Genomic DNA, 14,843 nt, shown 5'->3' with positions numbered 1-14,843 from the left:
GTTTTCAAATGAGGTTCAGCCATTTTTTGAGGCCAACACAGTATTCAAAGATTAAAGCAAAACGAAGGTCCCAGGTCAGGGAAACAAAAGAAATGTGAAAAAGGAACCAAAAAAAAAAAAAACAAAAAAAAATTTCTGAGAGAACACCAGGAAACACAATGGGGGGCAAAGAATCTTTCCAAAGAAAGAATGGTGATGTAAAGCCATCTCACAGCACCCGTGAGAGCCCACTGTTCTCATTTTCAAGCTGGTTGTTAAGCACAACCAATATTAAATACTTAAGTATGTAAACTCACAATGAACTAAATTACATTAAAAGCAAAGGCAATAAATGATCAAAACTCACTACTTTCCAAATATTTTACTATATTTTACCATTATCTTTGCTCTTGAGGTGATTTATATCTATTGAATCTGTATGGTACCAATGCAATTTACTGGTGTGCTACCGCTCATTTCTTTCCAACTCAGTGCTGTCACATCAGTAACACGAAATAGTTCAAGGTATTTGCCCCATGGAAATTGGCAAACGCTATAAATTGGTGCTCTTGTCCCCAGATTACTACTGGAGAAGTTCAATGGAGAAGGCAGTCTTGGGGAAAGCGCGCTGTTCAGAGCACTAAGTCAGGATGGTAAGGCCAGTGAGGGACCATGTGACAAGGATGAAAGAACAGAGTTTTTGAATTCAGACAGAACTGTGTTCAGAGCGCAGTGCATGCAAATTTATAGGTCTTATTTTCTTCATCCATAAAATGGGACTGACAATGTCTCCCAAGAGTTGTGCTCATGGATGTCTGGCACAGAGCTTGGCAAACAGAGGCTGGCATGACAGGTGAGTGTTACAGAATTGTTCCTTGAACAGTCCCAGGGGTTGGGGTGCCAACCTCTCTTGCAGTCAGAGATTCATGTATAACTATGTAATTCGTTATCGTACTTCAAAAAAATCCCCAGTGGGCAAGCTCGCCACTGAGGTTCTCTTGACACATGACTGCAACTCTCCTCTCAAACGCTCAGTGTCATTTGCCTCTCCTGTTCTTTGCCGCCAAAATAAAGTTTCATTTACTACTGCTCTCCTAGCTCCTATGACAGTGCCCAGCCCATTGTGGGGCTTAATAAATATATGTGGAATTAATGAATTTCCCTTCATTTCCATCTCTTGCTCCACTTCTGAGTTTTCTACCCATTTCTACTGTTTCTACCCATTTCAACTGAGTGACTTTGTTGCCTCTTAATTACCAGATTCCAAACAGCTGTGTTGCTACTATCCTTCTGGAATCTATCAAATCATTGGACTCTTTTCCCTGCCGAAAGAGGCCTCCAGGACCTTAAAGCATTGGTGAAAGACATTTCCAGCTTTTCCATTCACAAGCAGAATTGAGCATGTGTCATTATGCTCTGTCGACAAGTTTCTCCCCACTTCTGTTCCTGCTCTGTTCTAATCTCAGTTCCGTTCTGCCTTCAGCAGAAGGGAAGAATCTTGTGAGAGGAAATCTCACCCAACACTTGCAGCTGTATCCAGGGAACCAAATATTTATCTCCTGTGGCCCTGCTTCAGCATTGTTTTTTGGACTTGCTGTTCTGAAGGGGTGTGAGGGGCTGGGTCATTTAAACAAACATGGGTGCTTCTAGTAAGAGTGGCCTGGATGGTGGATTATGCAAATTAATTGGAAACTCATTAAGTTCCAGAACTTCAGTGCTTTTCTCATGACACTTGTTTTAGTCAGGGGATAACACAGGGTGGAGCCACCCACTCAGCCACTTGGCACAGGGCAGTGATTGGGAGCATTCCCTCAAAAGTCAGATGGGTGTAATGTCTGATCTTGGCTCTTCTTCTAACTAGTTGGAGACTTCAGGCAAGCCACAGACCCTCTCTGAGTAGCTGTTATAAAATAGGAATAATTTTGCCTACTGCGTTGTAAGCATTCCATAGGAAACAGGTATTATTACTTTTTAAAGTGTATATAGTGTATTATTTAAGAAGTGTGAGGGTTGAGAACACGGATCTCTGAGTCAGACAGACTTGGGTTTAAACCCCAGCTCTGCTTTTTAGTACCTGTGTGGCATTGTGCAGGGTACCCCACTTCTCTTGAGCCTTGGTTTCCTCATCTAAAAATGAAAATAATAATAGCTCCCCTCACTCCAGGCCTAGGAGGGTCACATGTACATAAAATGCTTAGCTGAGTGCATGCAATTAAAAATATTATTATTATACAATTCAGTAATAAAAACCAAGCAATTGCTACAGACTCCTTCAGGGTGGACATTCTCAAAGCCTAGGTTCAGGTGCCGAGTAGGTGGTGAGCAGGTTCCACTCTTTCCCTGAACTACACGAAAGAGAAAGAGCAAGTAGATCTAGCCATGAATAAACTTGGCCTTAATGATCCAATTAGAAAAAATATCATCTAGCTTGTCTGGAGTACTATAAACTTTCAAAGTACTGTTTCTTCTTTTAAACTTTATAAGTTTTAGTGGGCCAGAAGTGTCATATCCCCATTTTATAGATGAGGCCACTGAGACTCAAAAAAAGGATGTGACTTCTGTGTGGTCATATAGCTAGACAGATCCAAGATTCCAGATGTGAAGTTCCTGCTCCCTACTGTCCAAACAAGCTCCTAACCCTTACAAACATATTCATCAAAAAGTAAGGTTAAAAAAAAAAACATCCTAAAATACAAGCGGGCTCTTACACATGATGCTTCATCTTGTGCGTTTTATGGTGGGAAGGCTTCCATGACATTAAATTAGAATTGTAAAGAGCATCGGCTCTCCTTACCTGGGGGTACTCTGGGAAAGCTACGACACTCCACCGGCACATCCTGACTGCCTCGAGTGCTCACTCTGCCGGTCCCCAAAGCCTTATATTAGGCTGAAGTCAATGTGAAGAAATGTACTTTTAAGAAATTGGAGGATTTTATAACAACCCTGGAGATAAAAGTCCTGGTTTTATGGCTTGGGAATAATTATTCTAACTACTTTCACCTTTTTAGAGTCCTGGAAGCTTTAATGAACTGGAACAGGGAAGAGTTTTATTAAAGAGAAGTGATTTATTTAAAACAAGAAAAATGGATCATGCAGTATTAGTTAAGGACTGAAGGTGAGGGAAGAAGATACAAACTTGCTAGAGTCAGAAGAACCCTGTCAACACCCGGATTGCCATGAATATTGTGACTGAGAATTAGAATTAGAAATATCTGTAGAACTTTCTGTTATAATGACCTTGTTTTTGTGTTACACCAACTGAAGTTCTGCTTAGTTTCTATATAAGTTTACATATGTTTCCTTCCTCTGCAAACACAATTTAAGTCATTAACAAAAACTACAGTGAAGAAAACAGAACTTTTTTCTCCTTAATTGGATATTATTCTAGTTTATCATTTCTTTCTCCCAATTAAATAACACCCAATTTCTACCAAACTGTGAACATTGTCCATTTTGCTGGCTTCATTCATCACTTGTTTTGTTTGCTTTGTAATGAGTAAATATTTTTTGAGTACCTACACTGTGTCAGGTTCTTGGGGATGAAATTATGACTATACATTTTTATTTGGTGGGGGAATTAAACAACTGAATCTTATGCCACTGAGGAGTGAGCAGAAATCGTTTTTCTTTGATTTATAGATCATAAAATATGTCACTTTAAGTGACTGTCCCACTTTCCCCATCAAGATAGGGCAGAGGCAAGGCTAAGAAGGCCCCGTCTTTTGCATTGATGTTCAGTAGAACTCCCCATGATGACAGAAATGTTTTAGAGTGTGTTGGCAATTGGGTATGGCTGAAGTTCATGACAATGGAACCATGACCAGGTGTGTCATCCTCAAGGACAGGTTCCAGAGGAAGATAAAAATAGGCTGGCTTCACAGCCTCTTTAATTACTGCTCTGTGGCCTTGAGCATTTGATTAAGCTTTTTTGAGACCCAGTTTTCTCATTTGTAAAATAGGAGGATAATATTATCCATATTCTTTAGCAAAGACCTCCTCACCTGAAACCACTGAGGTTTCCTCACCCGCTTTCCCCACCCCCCCACCCCCCCGGTTGTGTAAACCATGGGAGAAAATAAAGTGGGGAACTGGGATTAAACAATTTGGAAAAAATTTTGGAAAAATTTTGCTCTTTCCCCCCTGCCTGTTAGATGACTCGAGTTGAATACAGCTGTTCATAGGCTCCAATAAATTGTGACATCACCATTTCCACTAGGTACTTTCAGTCAACAACTCTTGGGTTTCATTAGTGGTTAAGCAGGGTGTCTGAAATCTCAGCTTGACCATTTTGTCAACTTTGTGAATAACAACCATTCATGTATTCACAATCATTATCAACATCTAATTGTATGTTGAACTTTATAATAAGCTCTAGACGATATAATAGACTATAGCCAAAGTGTTCCTCTCTTACAGACTTGTTAGTCAAGGTAACAATGAACACGCAAACTAAGCAATACATAGGATGATTTCAGATCATGCTAAGTACAGGCAGTCCTGGAACTACAATAGTTCGACTTGATGATGGTGTGAAAACAATACACATCCAAGAGAAACTGTCTAGGCTAAGCTATGGTGTCTGTAGGATAGGTGTATTAAATGTAGTTTTGAATTATGACATTTTCAACTTATGATCAGTTTACTGGGATGTAACTCCACTCTAAGTTAAGGAGCATCTGTGCCATGAAAAAAGAAAACAGAAGAATGGGATGTAGGAGAGTTGTACCCTGGAGTAGTGAGGAAAGGGCTATTTGAGGAAGTTGCATTTATTTAAGATGAGAATGATGAGGAGTCAGTGTTGGGAAGATCTAGGAAAAGTACATTCCAGACAGAGGGTCAAGAAGTGCAAAAGACCCATGCAGGAACATGTTTGGTTTTTTTAAGACATTGTTGCACAACTTTTTTCATTATCATATTATTAAGAGCCTCTCTGGACATTTTACCCCCTAATACCACCCTCCTCCATGAAATTTTATTATCATAGATATACTGTATATCTCTTGAGTAAGGGTGAACTTTACCCAAGAGGGCCTATCAGAATATCTAAGTTTTTTTCTTTTTTCTTTTAGCACCTCAAGAACCAATTTTCACTCTCCTTAGGAGAGAAATCTTACTGTTGAGAATGAACAGTTTAAGAAAAAAAAAAAAAAAGACAGCAAATGTGGCTGGTCACTGAAGGGAAAAGTATAGGAGACAAGGTCAGAGTTAATGGGGGGCTCATTAGTGCTTCTCAAAGTGTGGTCCCCAGACTAGTAGCATCAAGACCAATTGGAACTCGTTAGAAATTTGGAGTGTCACTCAGCCACTTATTTTAGCAAGCCCTCTAGGTCACTCTGGTGCACGCCGAAGTCTGAAAACCACTGTATCATTTACTGCACTGTGGGCCTTCATAAGGAGTATGGGTTTCATTCCAAATACAACAGAAGGCCACTGGAGGTTTTTAGGTATGGGGGAGACATGATCTGGGGACAAGTTGTTGTGAGGACTAAATAAATAAATAAACTTAAAGAACTTAGCATATAGTAAATACTAAAACTATTCTGCTTAACTCTTAATTCTCTCTTCCCAATTCCTAATGCTTAATATCCAAATACAGATCCCCCATGCCCCGTAGATCTCTCTATTTCTGTCAGTGCTACCAATTCAGCTGGTGGGCTAGTAAATCTGTAACATGTTTACGAGACTGCTTTGGGTAGTGGGGAAAGTCCATGGTGTTCTATTTGGTTTCCTCTCTTTTACCTTTTTCCTGTGAGATTTAACTGTTGGCCTAGAAAATGAATCTTAATGTAAAACTGGAGTTTTAGAATCAGTTCTATCATTAACTTTCGGTGCTTTTAAATAGGAAGTGCCTTATACACTGAGGTAACACCATGTGGGGTTCAGGATGGACTTTAGCATCAGGCAACCCCAGATGCAAGTCCTGACTCTGACACTAGCCACTGGGACATTGAGAAAGTCATTTAATCCTGTGGATGGTTTACCTGAAAGAGATGGATCAAAACAGTACCTTCCTCATGGAGTTGAGGTCGAAACACATGAATTTGTGGAAAACACCCAACACAGTGCCACCTGCAGTGTTAGCCACTGTGACGATGATGATTACTGAACTGGCCACAGGCACAATGTGATGACATGAACCATTATGGAAAACGTAGTCTTGTGAGTCTCAGAAAAGGGAGAAAACAATTTGGCTTGGGAAAGACATCAATGGGACAGGTTGATGACACAGATAAAGCATCTTCGAGGAGGAGGCTGCTTTCTATATACACGATAGCAAGTCGATCTGAAATAATCTAGCCAGCTCAGAAGGATTCCCCTCAGTGCTATCATATCACAGGTGTGGAAGGCTCTTGAGAGGGTCTTCTTGACTGAGGAGCTGAGCTTCAGCACTGACTGAATTCAATCAGAAGAATGTTCCCATTCCTTAGGCAGTTCATCAAGCTCTGTACCACTTGTTTCCCGCCCGCCTCTCCCCTAGTCTTGTACTCCCTCCCCCGTCACTCTCTGGGCTCCAGACACACTGGGCCTCTTCTAGTTCTTTCTCTGTATGATCTCCTTCCCACCTGAAATCACAAGGGGGTGCAGAAAGTCCCTAGTGAACACAATTTACCAAAACATAGATTAAAAGTTATTTTCTCATAGAAGTCATGTATAGTGGTTGTGAGTGAAGACTCTGGAGCAAGATTGTTGGGGTTCAAACCCTGGCTTTGATATTTGCTAGTGGCATGACTATGGGAAAATAATCTTATCTTTTTGTTACTTAGTTTCCTGCTCTGCATAATGGAAATAATACTGGTACCTTGCTACGAGGTTTAAATGAGCTGATGCACATAGAATGCCTGGTAGAGTTCTGAGCTCCATGACTCTTATTGTGAGAATTATTTGTTCTTTTTGCTCTCTGTACTTCTCTTTTGTAGCTCTTTTCACAATTGTAATTAAACAACAATGCACTTTTTATACAATATCTGCCTCCAGGGACCATATCTGTCTTCTTAACCACTGTTGCCCTAGTTTGTAGCATGCACCTTGCAAAAGCAGCTCTCAAAAAACATCTGTTGAATGAAAAAATGGAGTCACTTATTCATTTCATAAATATTTGGAAAGCAGTAAAATCTTTCGTCATATAAAATATTTCAAAGTAGTGCTAGTGGATGAATAATCTCTTTTAAAAAGAAGGCAAAAGGATAATGCAAAGTGGGATTTGTAGTGTGTTGGACCTCAATAGTTATTCTAATTAAGAGAGGTACTCGCCCTTTAGGTGGGCACTTGAGGCTGTGCATGGTTACCAAGAACAACCTCCTGCTGTTCCAACTCAAATAACAGTTACTGCAAAATCCCTGCAGAGTTTCAGATGAACCCCTAAAGTCAGATGACTTCTTCTAATGGTGAATAGAGCAATTACTTTCAACTCGACACAATGACTTTACCCACAACTCAACACAAGGCCAAGTGTCAAGCGGGAACCTGCCACCCTGGTTGTTTCTGAAAATATGACTACTGTTCCCAGAGGAGCAGTATAAATTGCTACAGAGGTGGAGGTAGCAGGACTTGCTCTCAGGTTCTAAATAGCTTCTATGGAGTCCATGTTAGTCCTGGGACACCACACATCTAGTGGGCTAATATAAGTTTAGGTGCTAAAGAGTTTCAGAAAAACTCATTTCTTGGACATCACACACAGAAGCCAACTACTTTCTCACCAACTCTTGAAAAGACACACACAGTTTATTCCAATTCTTCAGCTGGAATATGCAAACCTCTCACAGGTCTATTAATGATGTTAGCAAGGTTTGCAAACCAACCCTCTACCTCCACGTATAAGTAAAATGTGTTGGTGAGAATCTTTCCAAGAAGACTTTCTGTAACTTTCATCAGATTTGTATTTGTATTGGTTCCATGTCCTTAAAATAGTTTATAACCAGGTCCTTAAAATGATGAACAATTGACCTTAAGCCCATTACCATATACCACAATCACCTATTTGTGAACTTGTGTCCTGTGAAATTCACACATATGTCTGCAAGTTCATGTGTCCAAAATGACAGAGGGCTGGTGAAGATCCTGACAATGGCAAGTTGTAGAGATAGCCAAAGTGGGGTAATGAATAACAGGTTATGTTACTATGAACATGAAGAGCCCTCAAAAAACTACCCATTCATTACTTTGTATATTCAATCTTCAGGTATTGTCTACATATTTTCATGACACCATTCTTTATTTGCATTACTTGAGATAGATGATTAAATAATATTAATGGAAATTTATTAGGCATATCTTCAAGGCCAGAAGTTCTAATCCCCCCAACAACTCATATAATAATTTTCATTATCACCATCAGAGGGCCAGAGGGGGTGACTCAGTTCTTAAGTGGCAAAGCAGGGTTTACATGCTAAGGCTCAAAATACTGCACTCTCATATTCTTCTCCTTCTGTTTCATTTGGACAGAGCCTATCAAAAACAAACCCTTTACCAGTGGACCCCTGAATGCTTGAGGGTGTCATTGTTTGTTGTAGTTGACATTGTTCGATTTCTACCTCAATACATCCCTGTTGGTCCAATCCTTTGACCTCAAAATTATGTTAAATAAATTCCACTACTCATAGCCATTTCATGTCAACAGATTTACACTCCCAAGCATGATTAGCAAATGAACTAAAAGTCAAGCTTATAAGAGCTACAGAGTCACTGGAAAGTTCCAATTTACATTCTTCCACTGGTCAGGGCTTCCTAAGTGTAGTGGCTGCATGCCATTCACCTTAATAAGGCCAAGCCTGGCACTTTGTTGGTACAGTACGCTCTTAGGAAATATGTGTTAAATTTTTAAGAATATGGAATCTAAAAAACAGTGTCAAATTTCAATACAAGAGTTTTATCCATTACCAAGATCCTGATTTCTTCCTAGACAGAATCTCGGTGTCTGATTCCAGTGAGTGGTTTCAGTAATTTCTCCATTTCCAACTCTGCCTCATTCAGTTTGCTCCCACTCATACACTGCCGTTGGCACCACAGGCATCTGGGTCACTGTCGTCCTAGCCCTGAACTCTTTTCTAAGTGAAAAGGAAAATACCAGTGGAAAGAAAGAAAGAAGGGAGAAAAGAAAGAAGGAGGAAGGGAAGAAAGGCATGAAGACAGGAAGGAGACGGAAGTAAGCAGAGAGAGGGAGAGATACAGCTACAATTTGAATAACAGAGAAGTAATGACAAATAATTGGAGTCAGAGCATTTTCAAGCTGAAAAAACTTCAGCATGAGTCTAACCTCTTCACACACAAATGTGATTCTGAGGCTTAGATAGGAAAAATGAGCTCCCCAAGGCCACAGAGCTTGCCAGAAAGGTAGGAGCATCTGATCTGGAATCCAGTCCTCTTTGCCTAGTATGCTTTTGAGCTATGCCACACTGCTCTACCAGTGGTCTCCAGGTTCTCTATTATGGATGTTCTGCTTCTGGACTAATCCTGTTACGAACTGAAAACCTGAATATAAACACACCTAATAGGGTGGTATACAGAAAAATCTTGAAAGAACAAGTACAAACTCTGCTGACTTGTTCATTTCAACTAATAAGGATAGAAGAAAAGAAAACCAAAAGAGAAAATAAAACAATACAGGACTATAGAAGTGAGCATGCCTTTATAGCCCCACCTGCAAAATTTTTTTTTAAGCATTTGCAATCAACAGAATGTGCCCAATATTTTCTTTTTCTTAGATTGCTTTATTGGAATGATATATTATTTGCCTAAACTTGCCAGATTACTATAACATATATTAATGTATATTTTACCTGTACTTAGCTTTCTTTCTAGTTTAGAAAAAGTCTTTCAGTTGAAAGTTTTTATAGTTTTCCAACATTAAGCAAAAACAAATTTCAATTAAAGCTTCATGGAGCTCATCTCAAGGATAACCAAAAGTCTCATACTTGAACTAGGATCTTGAGATAAGTCTCTACTAAGAACTCACTAATATTCTTAAGGTTCTTACAATATTTGCAAAACAAGGAGAAAGTATTTTAGCACAGTTTTACCTAATACTACAGCTTGTGCTTAGGAACAAGACTGCTGGTTCTTTTTCTTGGGGTCTGTTAATGAGCCTGACCTCTGGTTTCCACCAGCAGCTGGAAGCAGTGTATTCATAGTAAGAAGCAGAACCTCACTGGGGCTACGGCTCCCATATTTCCAGTCCCAGAGAGAAACGTGTGCATGAGAAGAAACTCATGCTGCAGGAAATGCAGAGAAGTTGGACATTAGGCAAAGCAATCAGCTGGTACTAGAAACAGCACAGTGGTGGACAAAATACAGAATCAAGATTCAGGAGACATGGACTTTAGGCTGTGCGAGGCCTGTAATGCGATATGATGTCTCAGGAAAATTCCTTCATTTCTCTGGATTTTAATCTCATCAGTAATAGAATGAGGGAATTAGATAAGGTTCCTCCTTCCAGCTCAGGTGGTCCACGGCATAAATATATTTATCAATTCAACTCAACCAACGGTAATTTGTCCACCACTCATCTCCCTCCCTTCCAAAAGTTAGTGAGCACTCTCTCCATCAGTAGGCATAGTACCTGTCTGCAGTAACTTCCATTTCCCAGTACAGTAGTCCCTCCTTATCTGTGGTTTTGCTTTTTGCAGTTTCAGTTACTCTCAATCAATCACGGTCCGAAATATTATGTGAAAAATTCCAGAAATAAACAATTCATAAATTTTAAATTACATGCTGTTCTGAGTGACATGATAAAATCTCACGCTGTCCCGCTCCATTCTGCTCAGGACATGAATAATCCTTTTGTCCGGTGTCCCAGGTCATATATGTTCCCTGCCTGTTGGTCACTTAGTATCCATCTTGGTTATCAGATCAACTGTCAAGGTATCAACTGCAGTGCTTGTGTTCAAGTAACTTTTTCTGACTCCTGAAAGTATTGCCTTATGAGATGATCTTACTTCTGGGGAGCTTCTATGGCCTGAGTCTTAAGAATAGAATCATCTAATAATGCCATGTTGATAATCTAGATCAAAGGGCTGCATTTTGGATAAAATTATATTCCTTTCCACTCTTTCAAGTCAGTCGATACCTTTAGACAGGACCGATTTAGAGACAAAGGATTCTTTTCTGAGGCCACATTATCATGTCATATTATGGCAAGGGAACATTATCGAAGTCGCTACTGTGAAATATTTATTTCCTTGACATTTCTCTTCTCTCTCCAATCCTACCCACTTCCTCCACAGACTTCCTTTTATACCCAAGAGCTTTGCAGTCTCCTGGATGAGACAATTTCCTTTGTTTTCTGACGGCTACCCAGTTTTCCTCCCCTCCTCCATTTCCAACGTTTACCTATCAGGAAACAAAAAACGAACATACAGATTTGGACTTGATGAGTTTACCATAACCACATTACAAGGAAGGAAAGAAAACAAAAAGCTTCCCTTTAATTAGGATGTAAGACTTCCTCTGACAAATCATAAAAATTTTATTAATTAATTGATAGCCATCCTCAAAAATGGCATTTCCGAGATCTCTGCCTTGAGCTGCTGAATCTGATCTCAGAGAGTCTCCATCATTGACTGGAATTGGAAACAGAATTCAATCTTCTTGGTTCTTTAAGGCAAAAGAGGGACGTATATTAGAATGTCCCTTTACAGAAGCTACTAATGAGCTCTAGGCCCCCACAGGATCTTTGCTGCCAAATACTTGAAAAGACAGAGAAGGCTCCAAGCAAACTGTGCTGAGATGATTAACAACTGCAAATTTAAAAGCATTTTCGAGCTGCTTACTGACACAATTCCGGCATTCTTGCTGTCCTTTCCACATTTGTAAATGAGCGCTAGTCTTGAGAGTTTTTTTTTAAATGAAAAGAACAAAAGAAAAGAAAAAGGATAGAAGTGGGGTAGGGGGAGCAGTGAGGTGGAATTATAGACATCAACAATAATTATCAAAGTTCCGAAGTGAAAACAACAAATCGGCCTTTTAGGACCTTTAAGGGAGCAGATAGCATTTAAAACAATGACAGGAAAACCCTCCGAAAGAAGAGCATTAAGGATCATCTTCACTTTGGTATCAAATTGGAGCATATCCAGTTCTTGTTTGGAAAGAGTAACCCTTTGAAAAGAGTGAAGATAAGCATTTCTTGTAGTTTCCTTTTTCTGAAAGCTGGGCTCTGGAATATTAGTACTTACATAATCTGCCCCAGTGTAATATTAAAATCTGCCCAAGATTTTGTTAAGAAACGCCAGTAAGAGCACCATTACACTGTCTGTAGTCAGAAGATTATAAGAGAAATTGTTCTTACCTCCGAACCATGATCTCGGCTCATTTAAAAGGACTGAAGAGAATGTGCAAGACAAAGGACACATGTATTAAGCACTTGTGGTGTGTGAGTGTGTGTGTGTGTGTGTGTGTGTGTGTGATTTCTCCAAATAGAAGCTGGTGGAAGTAGGGATCTAAAAACCCCGACGCCTTCCGCTGCCATATAATCGCAAGGAAATGACCTTACCGTTTGTTGCTTTGATTAGAAACAAAAGCCTTTCAACATGAGTCAGGAGAGCAATGGGGAAAAAAACCCAGCAACAATAACCAAACACTTCTGCTATTTCTTTTGGCCACCTAAAGTCTCTATTCATTGCATGTTTGAAACACATGAAATGTTGTTTACTGTTTTCTAAACTTCATTGATAATGGATGATGTGAGTTGAATAATTAATCAGAGATGGGCTATGTCATCTAAGAATTCAAACTTCAATTTCAGCTCCTTAGTCTCTACATATGTCAAATGAGCCAGCAAATTTAATAATACAAATAGAAATAATATTTAACTCAATTTTTCTATGCACAGCCATTTCATGTCAATAACTTTTTCACTCAGGAAGAAACTCAGAATTCCATGGACAAGCTTTGTAATACCAGTCAGCATCAGCAAGGCTGGTCACAAACAAAAAATCTTGGCAGGATGACTATGATTACAAAAAAGATTTATTTCACAATTTGTAATTTAACAAAATCATTACTATTGAAATTGCTTAACAAATAGAGCATAATCAGAATACTTTATTTAAGGTGAAATACAGAGAAAAGTATACACAATCAAGGAAACATGATAAATCCACTCGTTATTTTTAAAATGGTTAGGTAAGAGCCTGTGATGTTACCACGTTTCTCCCACCTGAAAAAAAAACCTTTTGGAATTTTGTGCAAGTGTGTGGTATGGCTAAGAAAATAAGTTCTAGAGTCAGACAAACCTGGCATTTTGTAGCCGTATGTTCTTGAGAAAATTATTTGACCTCTCTTAGAGTCCATTTCCTTCTTAGTAAAATAGTAATAAAAATCACTATCTTAAAAGGGCTGTTGGAGGAATTAAATGAGATAATATATGCGAAGCATGAAAAAATTTGTCTGGCATGTAGCCATATACCACATGTATTTAAATAAAGAATGAGGTATCCTTTCCTAATTACACCTCTCAAAAAATTATCCCTCAGAAATGAGGAAGTAGATTTATCTTCAAATCCTTTCACAACTTTAAGGCTCTTGAACTATAACGTACTGTCTGAGGAAACACTATATCCTGTTACAACCTTAATCGATGCCAAATTTGGATGTTTATACAGGCCATTTGATGAAATCAGTATGAAAGGTGGCAAAAAATTTAATCAGATTTAATAATTATTGTGAGCATGTGAACTCACAATTAGAAGAGTTGGATGTTAGAAAAAACAAATTAGTTACGTATTATTTTAAAAGGCCATGCAGTAGGTGGTTATGCTGGGAGACCATGTATACACACCTCCAGATGAATGGAACAAAGAAAAAATGCAATAATACGCTCCGAGAAGTATCATTTACGGAGATTTAAAAAGTGTTGTAGCTCAAACAACAGGTAAAAGCAGAGAAGCTGTGCTTGAAAAACCTACGAGGATGACTCAAGGAAGGACTTTCAAGGCCCACACATGGATGCACGTGGAGAGACTCATAAGAGAGGAAGAGTGCAAGACAGCAGTCACTCCAATCATTAAAGAACGATCTTTAATATTAGAAGTACATATTCCACTATTTCATCTGTATTCCTAAATTTTTATATATCCAAGTTAGCCAAAACATTTGTTTTAAGTTTTTCTCATTGAGAAAATGAGGGAATTACTTTATATTTGGAGAAAACTTCTGTTTGGGTATACGTAACATTAAAAGTAAATGGTGACTTTCTCACTGGGTTGGATAGCCTACTAAGAGAACTTGTGTGACATTTCTGATTGTATGGTAAAAACCTTTTCACTGTTAAAGGATAATTTCAATTTTGATAACCAGTTTCAGAATCAGGGCATCAGGATGAGCTAAAACCAGAAGGCCAGGCCAAACTGAAGGGCAAAGTGAAGGCTGACAGACCGAATACAGAAGTGGGGCGAGGTCAGGTAATGGCTGCGGGAGCACACAAGAGGATTCTAACTAGGAGACTATCAGAGTATCTGCTGTTTTTGCTTGTTCGGGGTCTGTTTCACTTTTTTCTAAATACAGATCCCTGCTTTCCTATGAGGGCAACATCCAAATCATTAGGATGAGGCTAACCTTAATGCCCCCATATCATGGGATGAACATGTGATTCAGAACTAACAAATAAAAATACTCTACCTCCATACTCTCTAGTTTTAGATATCAGGGAAGAAGCGTGTTTGTTCTTGTTTCTTCTAAAGTTATAATGATGCATGGATGAGAGCCTGAGGTTCCTAGGGTACCTCACGCTGGACAGAAGAGTTGGAAAGAGACAGACTCCAATGGCCATCTGAATCACTATAATTTCCACTTCTGCTTAAGCTAATTTTAATTTTTTAACTTTTCTGGAATGTTAATTAAAATTTATTTTTTCAATTACAGTTGACATATAT

At 39.0% G+C, this 14,843-nt stretch overlaps 1 protein-coding gene across 4 annotated transcripts in view; it reads right to left on the bottom strand.

The window, feature by feature from the left end:
- Positions 1-14,843, bottom strand: part of FRMD4B (FERM domain containing 4B) — a 301,185-nt gene that overhangs the window by 119,319 nt on the left and 167,023 nt on the right. The window contains exon 1 of one of the 4 annotated variants that reach the window (XM_016119214.2): positions 12,260-12,968. The exons of the other annotated variants lie outside the window; for them this stretch is intronic. Within the exon in view, the coding sequence (XP_015974700.1) occupies positions 12,260-12,283 (24 nt within the window). The 5' untranslated portion in view covers positions 12,284-12,968. Of the gene's footprint in view, positions 1-12,259; positions 12,969-14,843 lie in introns of those variants that run through there. 4 annotated transcript variants of the gene reach the window in all.

This window comes from Rousettus aegyptiacus, unplaced genomic scaffold (genome assembly GCF_014176215.1).
Source record: "Rousettus aegyptiacus isolate mRouAeg1 unplaced genomic scaffold, mRouAeg1.p scaffold_m13_p_4, whole genome shotgun sequence".
Classification (NCBI taxonomy): Eukaryota; Metazoa; Chordata; class Mammalia; order Chiroptera; family Pteropodidae; genus Rousettus; species Rousettus aegyptiacus.
This window is presented reverse-complemented; position numbering and strand designations above follow the sequence as displayed.